General features: G+C 41.9%; 1 protein-coding gene across 1 annotated transcript; it reads left to right on the top strand.

Annotated features, from left to right (window-relative positions):
- Positions 1-286: 286 nt before the first annotated feature.
- SUMO1 (small ubiquitin like modifier 1) lies at positions 287-14891 on the top strand. The gene is made up of 5 exons (XM_077830206.1): positions 287-451; positions 6781-6855; positions 8494-8571; positions 13095-13166; positions 14035-14891. The coding sequence occupies exons 1-5, from the start codon at positions 440-442 to the stop codon at positions 14101-14103; spliced, it is 306 nt and encodes a 101-aa protein (XP_077686332.1). The 5' UTR covers positions 287-439; the 3' UTR covers positions 14104-14891.
- The last annotated feature ends 137 nt before the right edge of the window (positions 14892-15028 follow it).

Raw genomic sequence — 15028 nt, 5'->3', positions numbered from 1 at the left:
TGGAGCCTGTGTTCCACCTTGGAGCTGGCGCTACAGAGGCTAGCGGGGAGATGGGTGCGGTACCCCCCTGGTGCCTGCAGCCGCGCTCCGAGGCCCGGCCGCGGGGCTGTGGGTTCAGTTTCCCGACACTGAACTTGGCTCTGGGCGGAAACACCCGGCACGGCTGGCAAGGCCAGAAACCACTGTCCGCCCGGCTGGGGGCAGAGCGCAACAGCGCCCCGCCGCCCCCCGCAGCTGCTGCAGCCGCCGCCGGCTCCCCGCAGGGCTGCCCCGGGGAGGACGGGCGGAGGGAGGGAGACAGGGAGGCTGCCGCGCCGGGCGGGAAGTGAGCTCAGCGCACAGGAAATCCCGCCCGCCTGGCCTGTGTTGTGCTGCCGAGGGGCAGAGAAAGGAGCCTAGCGACCGAGCGGGGCTGGCGCCGGAGACCACGGGCAAAGCCATGTCTGACCAGGTAAGGGCCCTCCCGCGGCCGGCTGGCCGGGCTGAGGGGCCCGCGGCGGAGGGAGCGGGGCTCTGGAGCCGGCCCGGCGGCCTCCCCGCCGCTTCTCCATAGCCCTCAATGGAGACTGGAGGGAGGGGGCGAGAGGCGCCGGGGTAGGGGGCCCTGCAGGCCCTTGAGCGGCGGGGGTTGGCCCCGTCCAGTGCCCGGGCGCAGCCCCCCCTACCCTGCGCCTCCTCAGCGGGGCTCCGCCTGGCACCCCCCGGGAGAAGGGCCCGGAGAGCGGCTCCCCTTTCCCCCCACTTCGCGATGCCCGCCCACTCTCCTGCTCCCTCTCCAGGCGGGGCTGCGGGGTCCCCTCCCGTGACTGCTTGACCCGGCCTCCCACCCTGCCTAGGCCCAGGTCATACAATGGAAGCCTTCCTTGGCCTGCTTTACGGGGGTCAGTCGCTGGTGCCCCCGGTCCTGGCCTGCCCCAGGCCCGCCCCCGCTCGGGGCCGGAGGAGGGAGAGGCAGCCCCAGAGTTTGCAGCCTGGCTCGGATCTGACAGCAGGAGACGAGGGCTGATAGCTACAGCCAGGATTTAAGCTTCTTTCCTGTTAGGCCTGTACTCACGCTGGGGAGTTGTTGTGATTTGTGTTTAATGCTCCTAATTCAAATCGTATCCTGGCTACCTTATTTCATTCCCAAGATTTGTTCAGGGACTATTAATGATGATCATTAAATTGTAGTGTGTGTGTGGTTTGTGTGTGTATGTATTCTGTCTTTAGATGACACTCTCAACTAGTATTGGCGTGAAAAATGTGGATTTTTCATAGCAGTTTTTTGAAACCTAATTTTAGTAGCAATGTGTGGTATTTAAAAAAAAAAAAATGGAAATGCTCTAAAATGCTTCTATAGTGTTGGGAATCCGAGCACTGTTGGTATATGAGAATCAGGAAGCAAAACTGGCCAGAAGAGAATGTGAAATTTAGGCCATGACATATCCCCAGTTTGAACCCCATTTCAGCTGTTAATGTAGCTAAGGTGTAAGAAATCCCTAGTGTGGACAGGAAAAATCACTATTTACACTGGTGGACTTTACCCAAAGTTCAAGCAGAAGTAGACTTAACTAGTGCAAATAATGGCATTGCCTGTTGCTGCTAAGGCTTTACACTATTTGAGCTCTGCAGGTGTCTGACAACTGATGGCTATCATCAGAATAAGGCCCACAACAAGACCAGGCTTAAGTAAAATGCAGAAAGTAAACTAGCAGCATAAATGGAGGAGGGGGAGAGGAAACTTTGGACCAGATCCTGCAGACCTTTGCTCACATAATTGCCCTTATTGATGTAAGTAGTGCTGTTGTCATAAATGGAACTACTTGCCTGGGTAAGAACTATTCAAATTTGCAGTATAAAGCCCTTTTTCTGAGAAGTCTTTCCATTTGAATCTAATGTGATACTAGTAATAGAGATAAGGAGAAGTTAATTAATGAGGTGACAGGGTTCCATCAAATAATCAGATTCCAACTAAATCTGTTCAGAATGGCAGTCATGGGATAAGAGGGAATGTCCTCTCATGGATCAGTAACTTGTTGTAAGACAGGAAACAAACGGGAGGAATAAATGGTCTGTTTCAGAAGGGAGAGAAGTACATAGCATGGTTGTCCAAGGATCTGTACTGATACCAGTGCTGGTCAACATATTCATAAATGACCTGGGGAAAGGGGTTAACACTGCAATGGCAAAGTTTGCAGATGATCTAAAATTACTCATGATAGTTCAGTCCGAAGCAGACTGTGACGAGTTACAAAGGGATCTCATGAAACTGGGTGATTGGGCAAGAAAATAACACACAAAATTCAGTGTTGATAAATGCAAAGTAATGCACATTGGAAAATATAATCCCAACAATACCTATAAAATGATGGGGTCTAAATTAACTGTTATCACTCAAGAAAGAGATCTTGAAGTCATTGTGGATAGTTCTCTGAAAACATCTGAATGTGTAGCAGCAGTCAAAAAAGCTAACAGAATGTTAGGAACCATTAGGAAAGCATAGATAATAAAGCCGTAAATGTCATAATCCCACAATATAAATCCATGGTACACCTACACTGTGAATACTGCGTGCAGTTCTGGTCACCCCATCTCAAAAAAGTTATATTAGAATTGGAAAAGGTACCAAGAAGGGTAACAAAAATAGCTGGGGATGTAGAACAGCTTCCATATCAGGAAAGATTAAAAAGCCTGGGGATTGTTCATCTTGGAACAGAGATCACTAAGGAGGAGTATGACAGAGGTCTATAAAATCATGAATGGTGTGGAGAAAATGAATAGCGAAGCATTATTTACTCTTTCCCATAACACAAGAACCAGGGGTCACCCAATGATATTAATAGGCAGCAGGTTTAAAATGAACAACACACAATGCACAGTCAACCTGGGGAACTTGTGGCCAGGGGATGTAGCAAAGGCCAGAAGTATAACTGGGTTCAAAAAACAATTAGATAAATTCATGGAGGATAGGTCCATCACTGGGTGTTAGCCAAGATGGTCAGGATGCAACCCCATGGTGTGGGCGTCCCTAATCCTCTGACTGCCAGATGCTGGGACTATACAATGGGATGAATTGCTCCATGATTGCCCTGTTTTGTTCATTCCCTCTGTAGCATCTGGCATTGGCCACTGTTGGAAGATAGGATACTGTGCTAGATGGACCATTGGTCTAACCCATTATGGCCATTCTTATGTTGAATTAGGCCACAAGTCTCTTACAAAAAGCAGCCTTCAATAAATAATCCTTTGTTATGCCTCAAATCTGCAAAGATTTATGCATATGCTTAACTTTATGCACTTTGAGTAGTCTTGTTGACTTGAGTGGGAGCTCTTGCGACCCATAAAGTGTAGCATGCGTGTAAACTCTTGAAGATAACGGCCTTACAGTGGGACAAACATGTAAATGCGCTTAACTTTTACTTCCACAGTTAGTTTCATTGAAGTCAATGAATAGTTGACTGGAGTTAAACATGCATAAATGATAGTGGGAATGGGCTCTAAGGTGATATTAGTGCTCATCTTTCCATGCAAATAATTTTTCTTGGAGTTAGCCATGTTGCATGGAAAAACTACGGATTCTTTTTCTCCTATCTTGTGCTGGAAATAGTTGTTTCAGAGGATATTGTCCTCCAGGGATGTAATCATTTGTTAATAATCGCAATTATAGCTGTCTTAATTTAAACAGTGAACATAAGAACAGCCATACTGGGTCATACTGTCCATCTAGCGCAGTATCCTGTCTTCGGACAATGGCAAATGCGAGGTGCCCCAGAGGGAATGAACAGAACAGGTAATTATCAGTTGATTCATCCCCTGTCGCCCATTCCCAAAGTGGGATATAATCAGTTTAGTTTTCATTAGAATGAGATAAAAGATCATGTTACTGATAATAAAGGGGGGAACAAAATGGGATGGGGGATACAAAAAGCTTGTGGGTCCTAGGTAACAATCCCAGAATATGGGGAACAGACAGAGTCACAGGAGGGGTAGGTGTGTAGATTGGTTTAATAAAGAGGGAAATTGTAGAATCTAATAAATCAAATTTAATTTCTAATTAAATATAGAAGAATGAATCAGCATAATATTGGCTTCATGTAGCATTTCTTTTAGCTAAAATATTGCTAACTGTTAGGAGTATAGGCAGAATACATAAATTAACACCACTTGTTTGCTAAATGTCAGCACTGGTGGTGTGTGTACTAATCATCTTATAATCATGATTCTAAAATCTTATTGCATATTATGTTCTTGAAAATTGAAGGTCAAAATCTATAAAAAAAATAACTAATTTATTGTTTAAGCAAATTACAATGCAGCATTTGAAGTGTTTTGTTTTGTGGTTCCGTTAGTTGCAATAATAAATACTTGGCCCTCTCAGCACCTTTTGTCCAAGGACTTCAAAGTGTTTTACAAGCACTAATTAATTAAACCTCATGACATAAGTATGAGGTAGGTATTAGAGAACATTTTTTATGCTGCTTAGGAACCCTTTCTGTAAAACAGTGGCTATAGGAACTTTTTATGGCCCTAATGAAAAGTCAGAATCTGATTCAGAAGTGGTTTTATTCAACATTTTTTATTTTGACCGCTAAGTAGAAAACTTTCTTTTCCTAGTATGATAGTGAATACCAGTCTTTTAACTGCATGTTAAGTGGTAGGGACTTGCACATGAACTGTTTTGTGAAATGTTTAATTTACAAATGAGTGATTGTAACTTAGTTGCCATCAAGTCTACCTAACTGTGCATTTGCTCTTTAATTTCTTCTGGTGGCTTTCCCATCCACCCATTTTTTCCCCCTTAAACCTGCAGTAGGGGAAAAAATGCTCTTTCAGTTTTGCCTGCCCTTGTTTGGCTCCAGATTACAGGGATTTTACTTTTTAAACTTCAGTTGTTGGCAATGCCATTCTTGACTCTAACCCATTTCAGTCCCTCTTCTCCCCTTCTCTCCTCCCCCCCCCCCCCAAAAAAAAATTCCATCTCTGCTTTTGCTCCAGTTTGGTGTATAGTGGGGTTACCTGAGGCTTTAATCTTGCATCTTTGTGACATACTGATATTTTGATCCCACTAATTCCCTTTTTGTCTTCCTACTGTCTCCCTTTCTCATTGCATTTGGCGTGCACTGCCTCAGTTTCCTGGAGCTGAGGACCGGAATCAAGCCTCCTATGGATCATTGCTTTCCACTCATATCAACCAAGGAGGGCTGTCATGGTAGTGATGCTCTGCTTTAGACTCAAGAGTATGAACTCTGTGATACCCCACACAAGAGCTCAAACTCTGGTGAGGAGAGCTAGATAGATAGAACAGTGACAAGAGTTAATTTGAATCCTCTGCATGGTAGTGAAGTCCTCTCTTATTATGACAGCAGGCTGGCTTGCAAATTGGTTCTTTTGCATAGTGAACAGAGATGGTGACTGCATACACTTAGAATTTAAATACCCTTTGTAGTGATGGGTTTCTCATATGTTAGCAAAGCAAATGACTAATTAGCATGAAGTTATGTTATACTTCAGTGGGTGTGTAGAGATTAGTCTCTCTCCTCTTTTGGAGGATTATTCTGTCCAGTGTGTAAATCCTAAAAATGTTCTTTCCGCAAACCCTTTCTGTAATTACAGGAGAGTGATTGGCCATTAGGTGAAAGAGGTCCATGATCTAGGTCTCCAGAAAATGTCTGTCTTTTGGTCCTTTTCTAGCCGAGAGTGTGATCCAAACTATCCTCTCACTCCTACAAGTAGTCCCTTGAGATTTGGGTTGAGGCCTGTTAATATGGCAGGATAGTGAGGGGAGAAATGGCAGGGAGGGTGGAAGTCTTTATCGCCAAGAAGGAATTCTGGCACTGGGGAGCTATAAAAGCTTTGATCTTGTCCATCTTGCTGGGCAACAGCATGCTGAAGAAAGGTGATTGAAACGTGATTTGTAGTTTGGTGAGATCCTCCTCTCTGAACACTTTTTTTTTTTTTTTAAGATTTCTCTATCCAGCAACTGCTTGAATTTATGCAGTGACTAAAGGTGTAGGTGTAACCTTGTTCAGTGCCATAATATAGCACATACATCAAAATGTACAAAACGGTTCAGAGCTGCCTGGCCACGCCTCCACCTAGCAGCTGAGTGAAGGGGATGTCGCCACTTCTGGGGAGACCCCCAGATAAGCGCCACCCTGTCCAGTGCCCGTACCCCCTCCCACACCCAAACTCTGCTGCTGGGGTGTGGGGGGGGGGCCCAGGAGCCAAGGGACTGCCCCAGCAGTGGCCTGGCGCAGGGGCTGCCTGAGCTGCCCTTGAACCAGGTGCACCGGCTGCTGCAGAAGTCACGGAGGTCACTAAAAGTCACAGAATCTGTGGCATCCGTGACAAACTCGCAGCCTTATTTATAACAAACATACCATGACACAAGCTATTAATTGGGGATACTGTTTACACATGGGAGTGAGGGCTCTGCTCATTCTTTGAAAGTGGTAGTGACTTGTGATGCATCTTTACACACTGATGCTATACATGCAACAAAATCTGTTTACTTCTGCCTCTGTTTTAGCATATGAGACAGAGAAAGATCTATTACTGCTTTCTCCATGTTTCTCTTTTTGAGCTTATTTCAATGGAGTTAAACTGGTGTAAAATTGCATTCTTTGTTTTAATGTCTTCTATTTCATCCATTCTCTTCTCTGTTCCTCTTTCTTAGCTGCTACTGTTAATCACTGGTGTAGTGTTGATTCATTGTAATAAGAGAGAAGTTAGCGTACTGTCTAATGAAAGTAGTTAATAAGTAGGATTTATCAATATCCCTGTGGAATGTTTTTCTTTCAGGAAGCAAAACCTTCAGCTGAGGACTTGGGAGATAAGAAAGAGGGAGAATACATTAAACTCAAAGTCATTGGGCAGGTGAGTTCTTTTACATAATCAGTTACTGGCGGATATTTCATAGTTGTCCATGTATAGCCTGCAGATGGATCATCTCTCTTAATTACACACATGAACAGCTGAATTCTGGTACCCTACAATTCTTTGATCTGGAGTTTTCCCCCCAAATTACCCTCCTACTTACCAGTTGCCAATGGTGGTTCTCAGTATAGCTCTACGTGTCTCAAACATTAATTAATTTTATCCTTGCAACTCCTGTGTGAGTGAAGGGAGTAGTAGTATCCCTGTGTTACAGATGAGGGATTGATAAACAGAGAGATTAAGTGACTTGCCTGAGGTCATACAGGAAGTCTGTAGCAGCTGGTTTTAGATGGACAGGGATTCAGGCTAGCATTAAGCAAAAGACCATCTTTCCTCCTGGACAGGAATGGGGTGAAGGTGCCATTGGTTGTTTACTTAACTGTTTGTGGGAGGGGAGGCCAATTCAGACTCTAGCCAGCAACTTTTCTTTAGAGATAAAGGCTGTAATTTTCAGTATAGGAGGGAATGAGAACTTCAAGGCCTTCATGAACTGAAGTAATTCTGCGTAGAACCAGGGTACTGCGGGAGCTACTGGTTCACTTGAACTCTTTTAATATTAGGAATTTTAAGACTTTATTAGCCTGGCAATTTGGTGCTGGTTGGAATCTGGGGACCAAATTCAGTGGAGGCATAAGACGGTGCAGCTCCAATTAGCTTCAGTAGAAATTGTAATTACTTAGCCCTGGTCTACACTGGGGGGGGAGTCTGTAAGGTATGCAACTTCAGCTATGGGAATAGCGTAGCTGAAGTTGACCTACGTAGATTGACTTACCACGGCGTCTTCATGGCGGTGAGTCAACTGCCGCCACTCCCCCGTTGACTCCACTTGCGCCTCTCCTGGTGCTGGTGTTCCGGAGTTGACGGGAGAGCGCTCTGGGATTGATTTATCGCGTCTAGAGTAGATGCGATAAATTGACCCCTGATATATTGATTGCTACCCCCCGATCGGGCAGGTAGTGTAGACCTACTCTTAGATAAGGGCTGAATGTGGTCCAGTGACACAGAACATATTTCAAACACTTGCATTTGTAATCATTTTGTCACCTCTTGCAGTAATGTATCTTTTTGTAGGACAAGGACAGCTCATTAACTTACTATTGTATTGCTGAGACAGCATGTCTACAGTGGTAGATACTCTCTAAATGAGCAGGGTTTTATTATGAATTTTGAATTGTGAGCCTAACTTGCCTCTTCTGGAACTTGAGACCAGAGATCTGCTGTGTATGATGATATTTTTATTAGGCAGATTGGAGGATAAAGATGGAGACACAGACTATTATTATTTTTTTTTTTTAAATTCAGAATGTCTTTAGCAAACCACAAGCCATATCATACCATCTATTTTTGAGCAGAACTCCCCATGGAAGTGAATGGTGAGTTCTGATTAATGTGTTGTAATATGAATCTCTAGTAGGATAACTTATCAAGCATTACTGTATGCACATCAATTGATGGTCCAGCTGTCCAGTAAAGCTGGTGTTGGGTACATTTTGTAATAAGTGTAAAAATTAAAACCTGCTTCAAACAAAACAAATAGTTATTACAAAGAGGGGTAACTTCTTCCTGTTCTGTTCTTAGGACAGCAGTGAAATTCACTTCAAGGTGAAAATGACGACACATCTCAAGAAACTCAAAGAATCATACTGTCAAAGACAGGTTTGTGAAACAGTGGCACTGTCCTATTGAAAAAGCACTTTAACCTCTCTTTCCTCCCTTCCCCAAGTAAAGGGATCTGCTTGGACAGGTGAACTCATGTCAAATCTCTATTCACCAGAGGGATAGACCCAACAACCACAGAACTATGGACCTCCTAATTAAGTTTGACAGTCATTAGCATTTATGCTGGACGGCATGATGTAGACCCTGTCCTGTTATAATGTGTTCAAATTATTGGTTGAAATTACAAGGTATCTGTTAAAAGCAAATGCTCCCTTTTTTAATATGCTCATGCGTGTTCTTATGGGTACTGTAAAAGACGCTTTACCTCTTACAGCTCAAAGTGAAATGCACTTAGAATTGTGGAATACTTTCACTGTTGTATGGAAGCAGAATTAGACTTACAACTGCCAATATTGTTAATATGGTAATAAATTGACAATGTGTGACTACTAAATTCATTGCATTAACGATTTGGTAGAAGGGGTAAACAGTGAGGTGGCAAAGTTGGAAATGATACAAAATTACTCAAGATAGTTAAGTCCAAAGCAGACTGCAAAGAGATCTCACAAAACTGGGTGACTGGGCAAGAAAATGGCAGATGAAATTCAGTGTTGATAAATGCAAAGTAGTGCACACTGGAAAATGTAGTCAGTGTTACATACAAAATGATGGGGTCTAAATTAGCTTTTACCATTCAAGAAAGAGATCTTGGAGTCATTGTGGATGATTTTCTGAAAACATCCACTCAATCTGCAGTGGCAGTCAAAGCTAACAATGTTAGAAACTATTAGGAAAGAACACCCACACTGTGAATACTGCGTGCATTTCTGGTCACCTCATCTCAAAAAGATCTATTAGAAATGGAAAAGGTACCAAGAAGGGCAACAAAAGTGATTAAGGATATGGAACAGCTTCCAGCTGAGGAGAGGCCAAAAAGACTGGGACTGTTCAGCTTGGAAAAGAGGTGACTAAATGGGGATATGAGAGAGGTCTATAAAATCATGAATGGTGTGGAGAGAAAGTGTTCTACCCCTTCACCTAACACAAGAACAAGGAGGTACTTCTTCATATGATACACAGTCAACGGTTGGAACTTGTTCCCTGGGGGATGTTGCAAAGGTCACAAATTTAAAATATGAATTGGATACGTTCATGGAGGATAGGTCCATCAGTGGCTGTTAGTGAAGATGGTCATGGATTCAACCCCGTGCTCTGGGTGTCCCTAAGCCTTTGACTTCAATATGCTGGAACTGGACAACTGCAGATGGATCGCTCAATAATTGCCCTACTCCGTTCACTCCCTCTGTATCATCTTGCATTGGCCACTGTCGGGAGACAGGATCCTGGGCAAGATGGACCATTGGTCTGCCCAATATGGCCATTTTTTGTGCTGCAAGGGATCAGATTTATCTTCCACATCAGTTTCTCTTAAAACTACCAATTAACATTTCTCTTGTTTGCCTATTCTGTGTTTAGCTATTGGATCAGCAGTGGCCTTTATGTGGTCCTTTCTTCAGCAGCGTTCTTCAGGTTCACCCTACCAACTGTGACCATAAGCAGTGATGGCTAACATTTTTGTGTTAATAGAGACAAACTAAACTTGTCAACAGATAGCTTTGTAGTGAAGCTTCATTCTTTGGTCATATGATGTCTTCATTTTTCTGTGTCCTTGTCATTGTGAATTTGCTGCTACGTACAGGAAGAAAGAGTATTCTTAATATTTATTGCTTACATCTCATTGAATGTATGCTGGGTCTTTTTCAGATGAATGAGAGAACGCTGCCATGATGAGCTTAAAATCTTAGGGCCTGATGCTGTGAACCTTTTCACACAAGTTTTGTGTGTGTCAGTCATACCTAGATCTATAGGTTACTCTGTATATCTAAAAAACAAAAACTCATCCTATAGCAGTTTGAATGGATACCACTGTAGTATGTGTATACTATAGAATGAAGTTTTTTTTTACTTCTTACCTGGGCTATAACTTGGTGAACAAAGTAACCATGGAGATATTTTAGGTTTCCTTATCCAAGTGTGCTCAAAGGCAGATGCTTCTATGTCACATCATCTTCTGAGAGAGGAGTCTTAAGGTAGTTTCTTCCAGGGTCATAAAAATGCTTCCCAACTGTAAGAGGGATTACTAGAGAAGGTCTTCCTTTCCTATTAATTTGCCTGCCTGGTTAACTTGCAAGCCATTTATCTTTGAGGTACAATACACTACAGACTTTGGGTGCTTCAGAATAATTCATCTTAAAAATGACTCTGTGCAAGTTATTTAGTTTAGAAGAGCTTACTGTAAGTGACAGTAGCTGTGTATGCAGACATTTTAATATGGATTTAATAACCTCGAGCTACTTACCTTTTGCTGATGGCATAAAACAAGATGAGTATGGGTTTCGTTATCTGGTGTTGCTATACTGGCATATTTAGAGACCAGCAGTATTAACTGCACAATTAAGATTGGGTCTTATTTTGCACTTGAAGTGGGAGTTGAACCTGTATTGTATGAAAGATACAGTACATCTGGCCCAAATTTTTGAGCAGATTATCAAATATATCTGTTTGTTAGACTGAATTCTAATCACTTTAAATTGGCATTTAAAAGTTCTTATTCTGTCTCTTGGTTATTGCGTGTGTTTTGGTTTTTAACTTTTTCTAGCTTAACTCTGAACTATGGAATGTCAAAAATACATACATTGTGAGTGTTTGAGGTCTCTTTGGAGTCATGTAATTCTTTTTCTTTTTTCTTTTTAAGTATTAGTATTATTCGCCATAACTGATTCCATGTTTGCTGCAGTTAGCAGATGAATAACTTGATTTATGTCAGCTACTTCCGTTCTTCAACATGGGGTGCAAAAGCCTTTTTGAATGGTTCAGGAAAGAATACAACACTGCTTTCTAATGTATGCCCCCAGTAACTTCCTTGCATCCATAATTGTGGCTAGCATCGGGAATGAATTTTGCTAATCCAAGAGTGTGTTTGGGGAGTCAGAGAAGATCTTTGACAAAGGACATTTGTCACTTTGTTGAAGACTGGATCTTGGTGAAGCTGTTCAGTTGGTTCAGGAGTAAAGTTGAACAGTTTAATGAAAAACAAGATCTTCAACAAAGCAATGAGTGTTGAGGAGTCTGTTCTTTTTGAACCCAGTCAGCTGGGTTAGAAGTTCTCCCACTGAACTGGTGGAACAATTCATGGAGATCCCGGTCTGAGACAATTCAGCTGGTTCAGGAGTGGCGCTCTTGAACCCGTGGAATAGTTTCACAAAGAATATAGCACCTTTGACAAATCAACGGCTTCTGACAAATATCAAGGTCTTTGTGCGTGGAGCTATTGTATTGGAGATCTCTTCTTAGGCTTTTAGTATTCTTTGTCATTACTGAATGCTTTTGAGCAATGGTTAGCTGTTGAAAAGGAAAATCTAGTTTTGACCAGCCCTACTTTAGGGGAGCAGTACATTGCCTATTGTCAGATGCCCTCACTTATGACCCAAAATGGTCCAAATGGAAGAGGAGCAGGTTTTTCTAGTACAAGCAACATTTATGTTGTGTAGTAGATGAAGACCTTTGGCAAAGCAGTGGCTATGAAATACATCTTTGTGAAGCATGGCTGGATAGGTCTTCTGTGAAAGCCTTTGGCAAAACTCCTGAGCCAGCTGGACTCTTTCACAAAAATTCTGTTCTTAATTAAGTCAGCCATTGCTGTGTCAGAGATCCCTTTTCAATCTGGAAAAAACCTAGGAAATTAATACACAAAACCACTGTGTTGTGTTTCAGTTAAAGCTGGCCCACACACATACCTAACCCAAATCCACAAAACCAGGAAAAGAAAAGTTAAGGTGTCTAACTATTCATACTCTCTTTCTCCCCTCAGACACATACCTAACCACTAGCACAACCACCATACACCACAGACAAAGCATCACTATTTTCTCATCCCCATTAGAGATGCCAGCCTTCCAGCACCCCTTTTTCCAGACATGAGTGATTCCCCCGCCCCTCCAACTTGTGCAGAAAGGATAGTGGGGAAGGAGTCTGGTCAGTTTGTGGTGATGCTGGGTGTGGGAGTGTTGGGAAAGGGGGTGCTGGAATACACAGCATTGACAGAAACACTACCCAATTTCTGAGAACAAAAATCTTATTGCTGTTGATTTGCAGGTCAGAAAGAACCCAGCTTGACTTTTAATACTAGGTAGAGTTTGCAGGGTGGAGAGGAGTCAAAAAAAACTCTTTTTTTTCTTGTAAACTGGACAGACTTCATGTGGTGGTGGTTGACAACAAATACACAACTACAGTCTGCTTTCAGAATAAAATTGTACTTTAATGTTAACATTCACTTAACTATTTTAGTGCACTAGGTGCGTAATAAAATGCACACAGCTTAGATGCTTGCACATCAGTGGCTAGTACCCAATCTTCAGTTTTCAAATTCTTTGCTTATATTGAAAATGTAATATTATTTGTGTATCAGTTTTTAAAAGCTTACATGTGCTTTACTAAACATTTCTGTGGCTTGTTTTTAGGGAGTTCCAATGAATTCGCTCAGGTTCCTCTTCGAGGGTCAGAGAATTACTGATAATCATACCCCCAAAGAGGTGAGTTTCTTTCCTTAATAGAAGGCAAGTGGCAGCTTAAACAATGCACCATGGGACAAATAAAGAAGTAGACTGTGCTTCGCATGCTAGGGATTTCACTGTTCAGCCAAAACTTCCATTATTTGCTTGAAAACGTTTTTTAATACAAGTATATGTACTCATCTTTACCAGAGAGACGTAGGAAAACATGAGTAGCTTGTTTTCTGTTTACTATCCATATCAGGATTATACTTAATTGTTGCATAAATTTATTCCTGGTATTGCAGAAGTTATAAAGACTGACCTTTTGGACTCAGGATGTGAGTTATGCAGTGTTGATGTAATCATCTTTTGGTCTTAAACTTTCAGCTGTCTAGAGAATGGAAAACGAACTTGAAAACTTTTAGATATCAGTTGTAGTTTCTGAAGTGAAAGTCCTTTGTTATAACCAAGTAAGCTAAACGATCTATAATTTGCAGTCATTATGCCATTGGTACACAATTGCATGATAATCGTGCAACAGCTGCACAAGAATAAAGTTAGAGACTTTAAAAAAAAATAGCCAATGATTTTTTGGGATCTGGAAAAGGATTTGGACTCCCTACAGAATATTGCCAGTTCTGAAGTAGATGTGCTGCAAAGATGAAACAAGTGACTTGGGGGGTGCGGGAGCAGTCTAAATAAAGTTATTAGTGTTGGCTAATAAGGCAGTGACAGAGGATTATTTTTCCACCACTTTGTCCTTTTGAGGAAATATGGCTGGGGAGAGGAAGAAAACCTTTTAGCTCCCTTGCTTGTCCAGGAGCTGCTGTGCATTCAAAACATCTGATTTGTAACAATTTTGTGTGTTTTTTTTTGTTTTTGTTTTTTTTCTTCCCTGTTCTCACAGCTGGGGATGGAGGAGGAAGATGTGATTGAAGTTTATCAGGAACAGACAGGGGGTCACACTACAGTTTAGATCCTTCTGTTTGTTTTTTCTTTCCCCTTAATCCTTTTTTATTTTTAAATAATAGTTCTTTTGTAATGTGGCGTTCAACACTGAACTGAAACTGGCACCCCATCTCTGGGAACTTATTTTCAAACATCTGGTATCTTGAATTCTCGTGCTCATTATACACTATAATTTCTGTTTTCATTGTGCTGAACTCTTGTGATCCAGCTGCAGCCCTGCTCCTTTTCCCCCACCCCTTTAAAATTACATGTACACACATGCATTTGTATGTTCGCTAGGATCGTGCCTTTCAGGCACGAAGGTTGTAAGATCTGCCAGGTGGGCAAGTGTTCCTAATGACTTCCAAATCAGCCCTGAAGTTTTGATGTGTGACTGTTTCACTCCTGGACTATAACTTTCAGTGGGAGATGAAGTTTTTCAGAGAACTAAACAATGGAGAAATTGTGTGTCCATAATTGAGAGCTGTTTTCCTTAAATTGTGCTGGGGACCTGGGAAAGAAGACTGTCCAGTTGGAAATGAAAAAGATCTGTACTTTCTTCCAGAGATGACTTCACAGAAGACATAAAATTGAAAACCCTGTCTATTCTTAAATTTTGGCAGAAGAGCCCAGAAAAGTTCTTTCATATAGCAATTAATACACAAATATTCATGCAAGAATGTACGCAGCAGACACTTGTAGTATTCTGACATTCTTGTTTGTACCTTTTGGCCTGGGACATGGGTTTTGAATGGACGTTGTCTGTACCAGCTTCATTAAAATAAACAAGAAAAACGATTTTATAAACATTAACAATTTGTATTTTCTTTTCAAATATTTGGAGATGAAAGAGCAAGAGATGTGCTTATTTAGTAAATATTGATCAGAGCCAGCAAATATTACTCTCTTAAAATATACACTGTAAACTAGAATTCTGTTGTTCCCTTCTTACT

This window comes from Eretmochelys imbricata, chromosome 11, assembly GCF_965152235.1.
Source record: "Eretmochelys imbricata isolate rEreImb1 chromosome 11, rEreImb1.hap1, whole genome shotgun sequence".
In the NCBI taxonomy this organism is placed as follows: Eukaryota; Metazoa; Chordata; order Testudines; family Cheloniidae; genus Eretmochelys; species Eretmochelys imbricata.
This window is presented reverse-complemented; position numbering and strand designations above follow the sequence as displayed.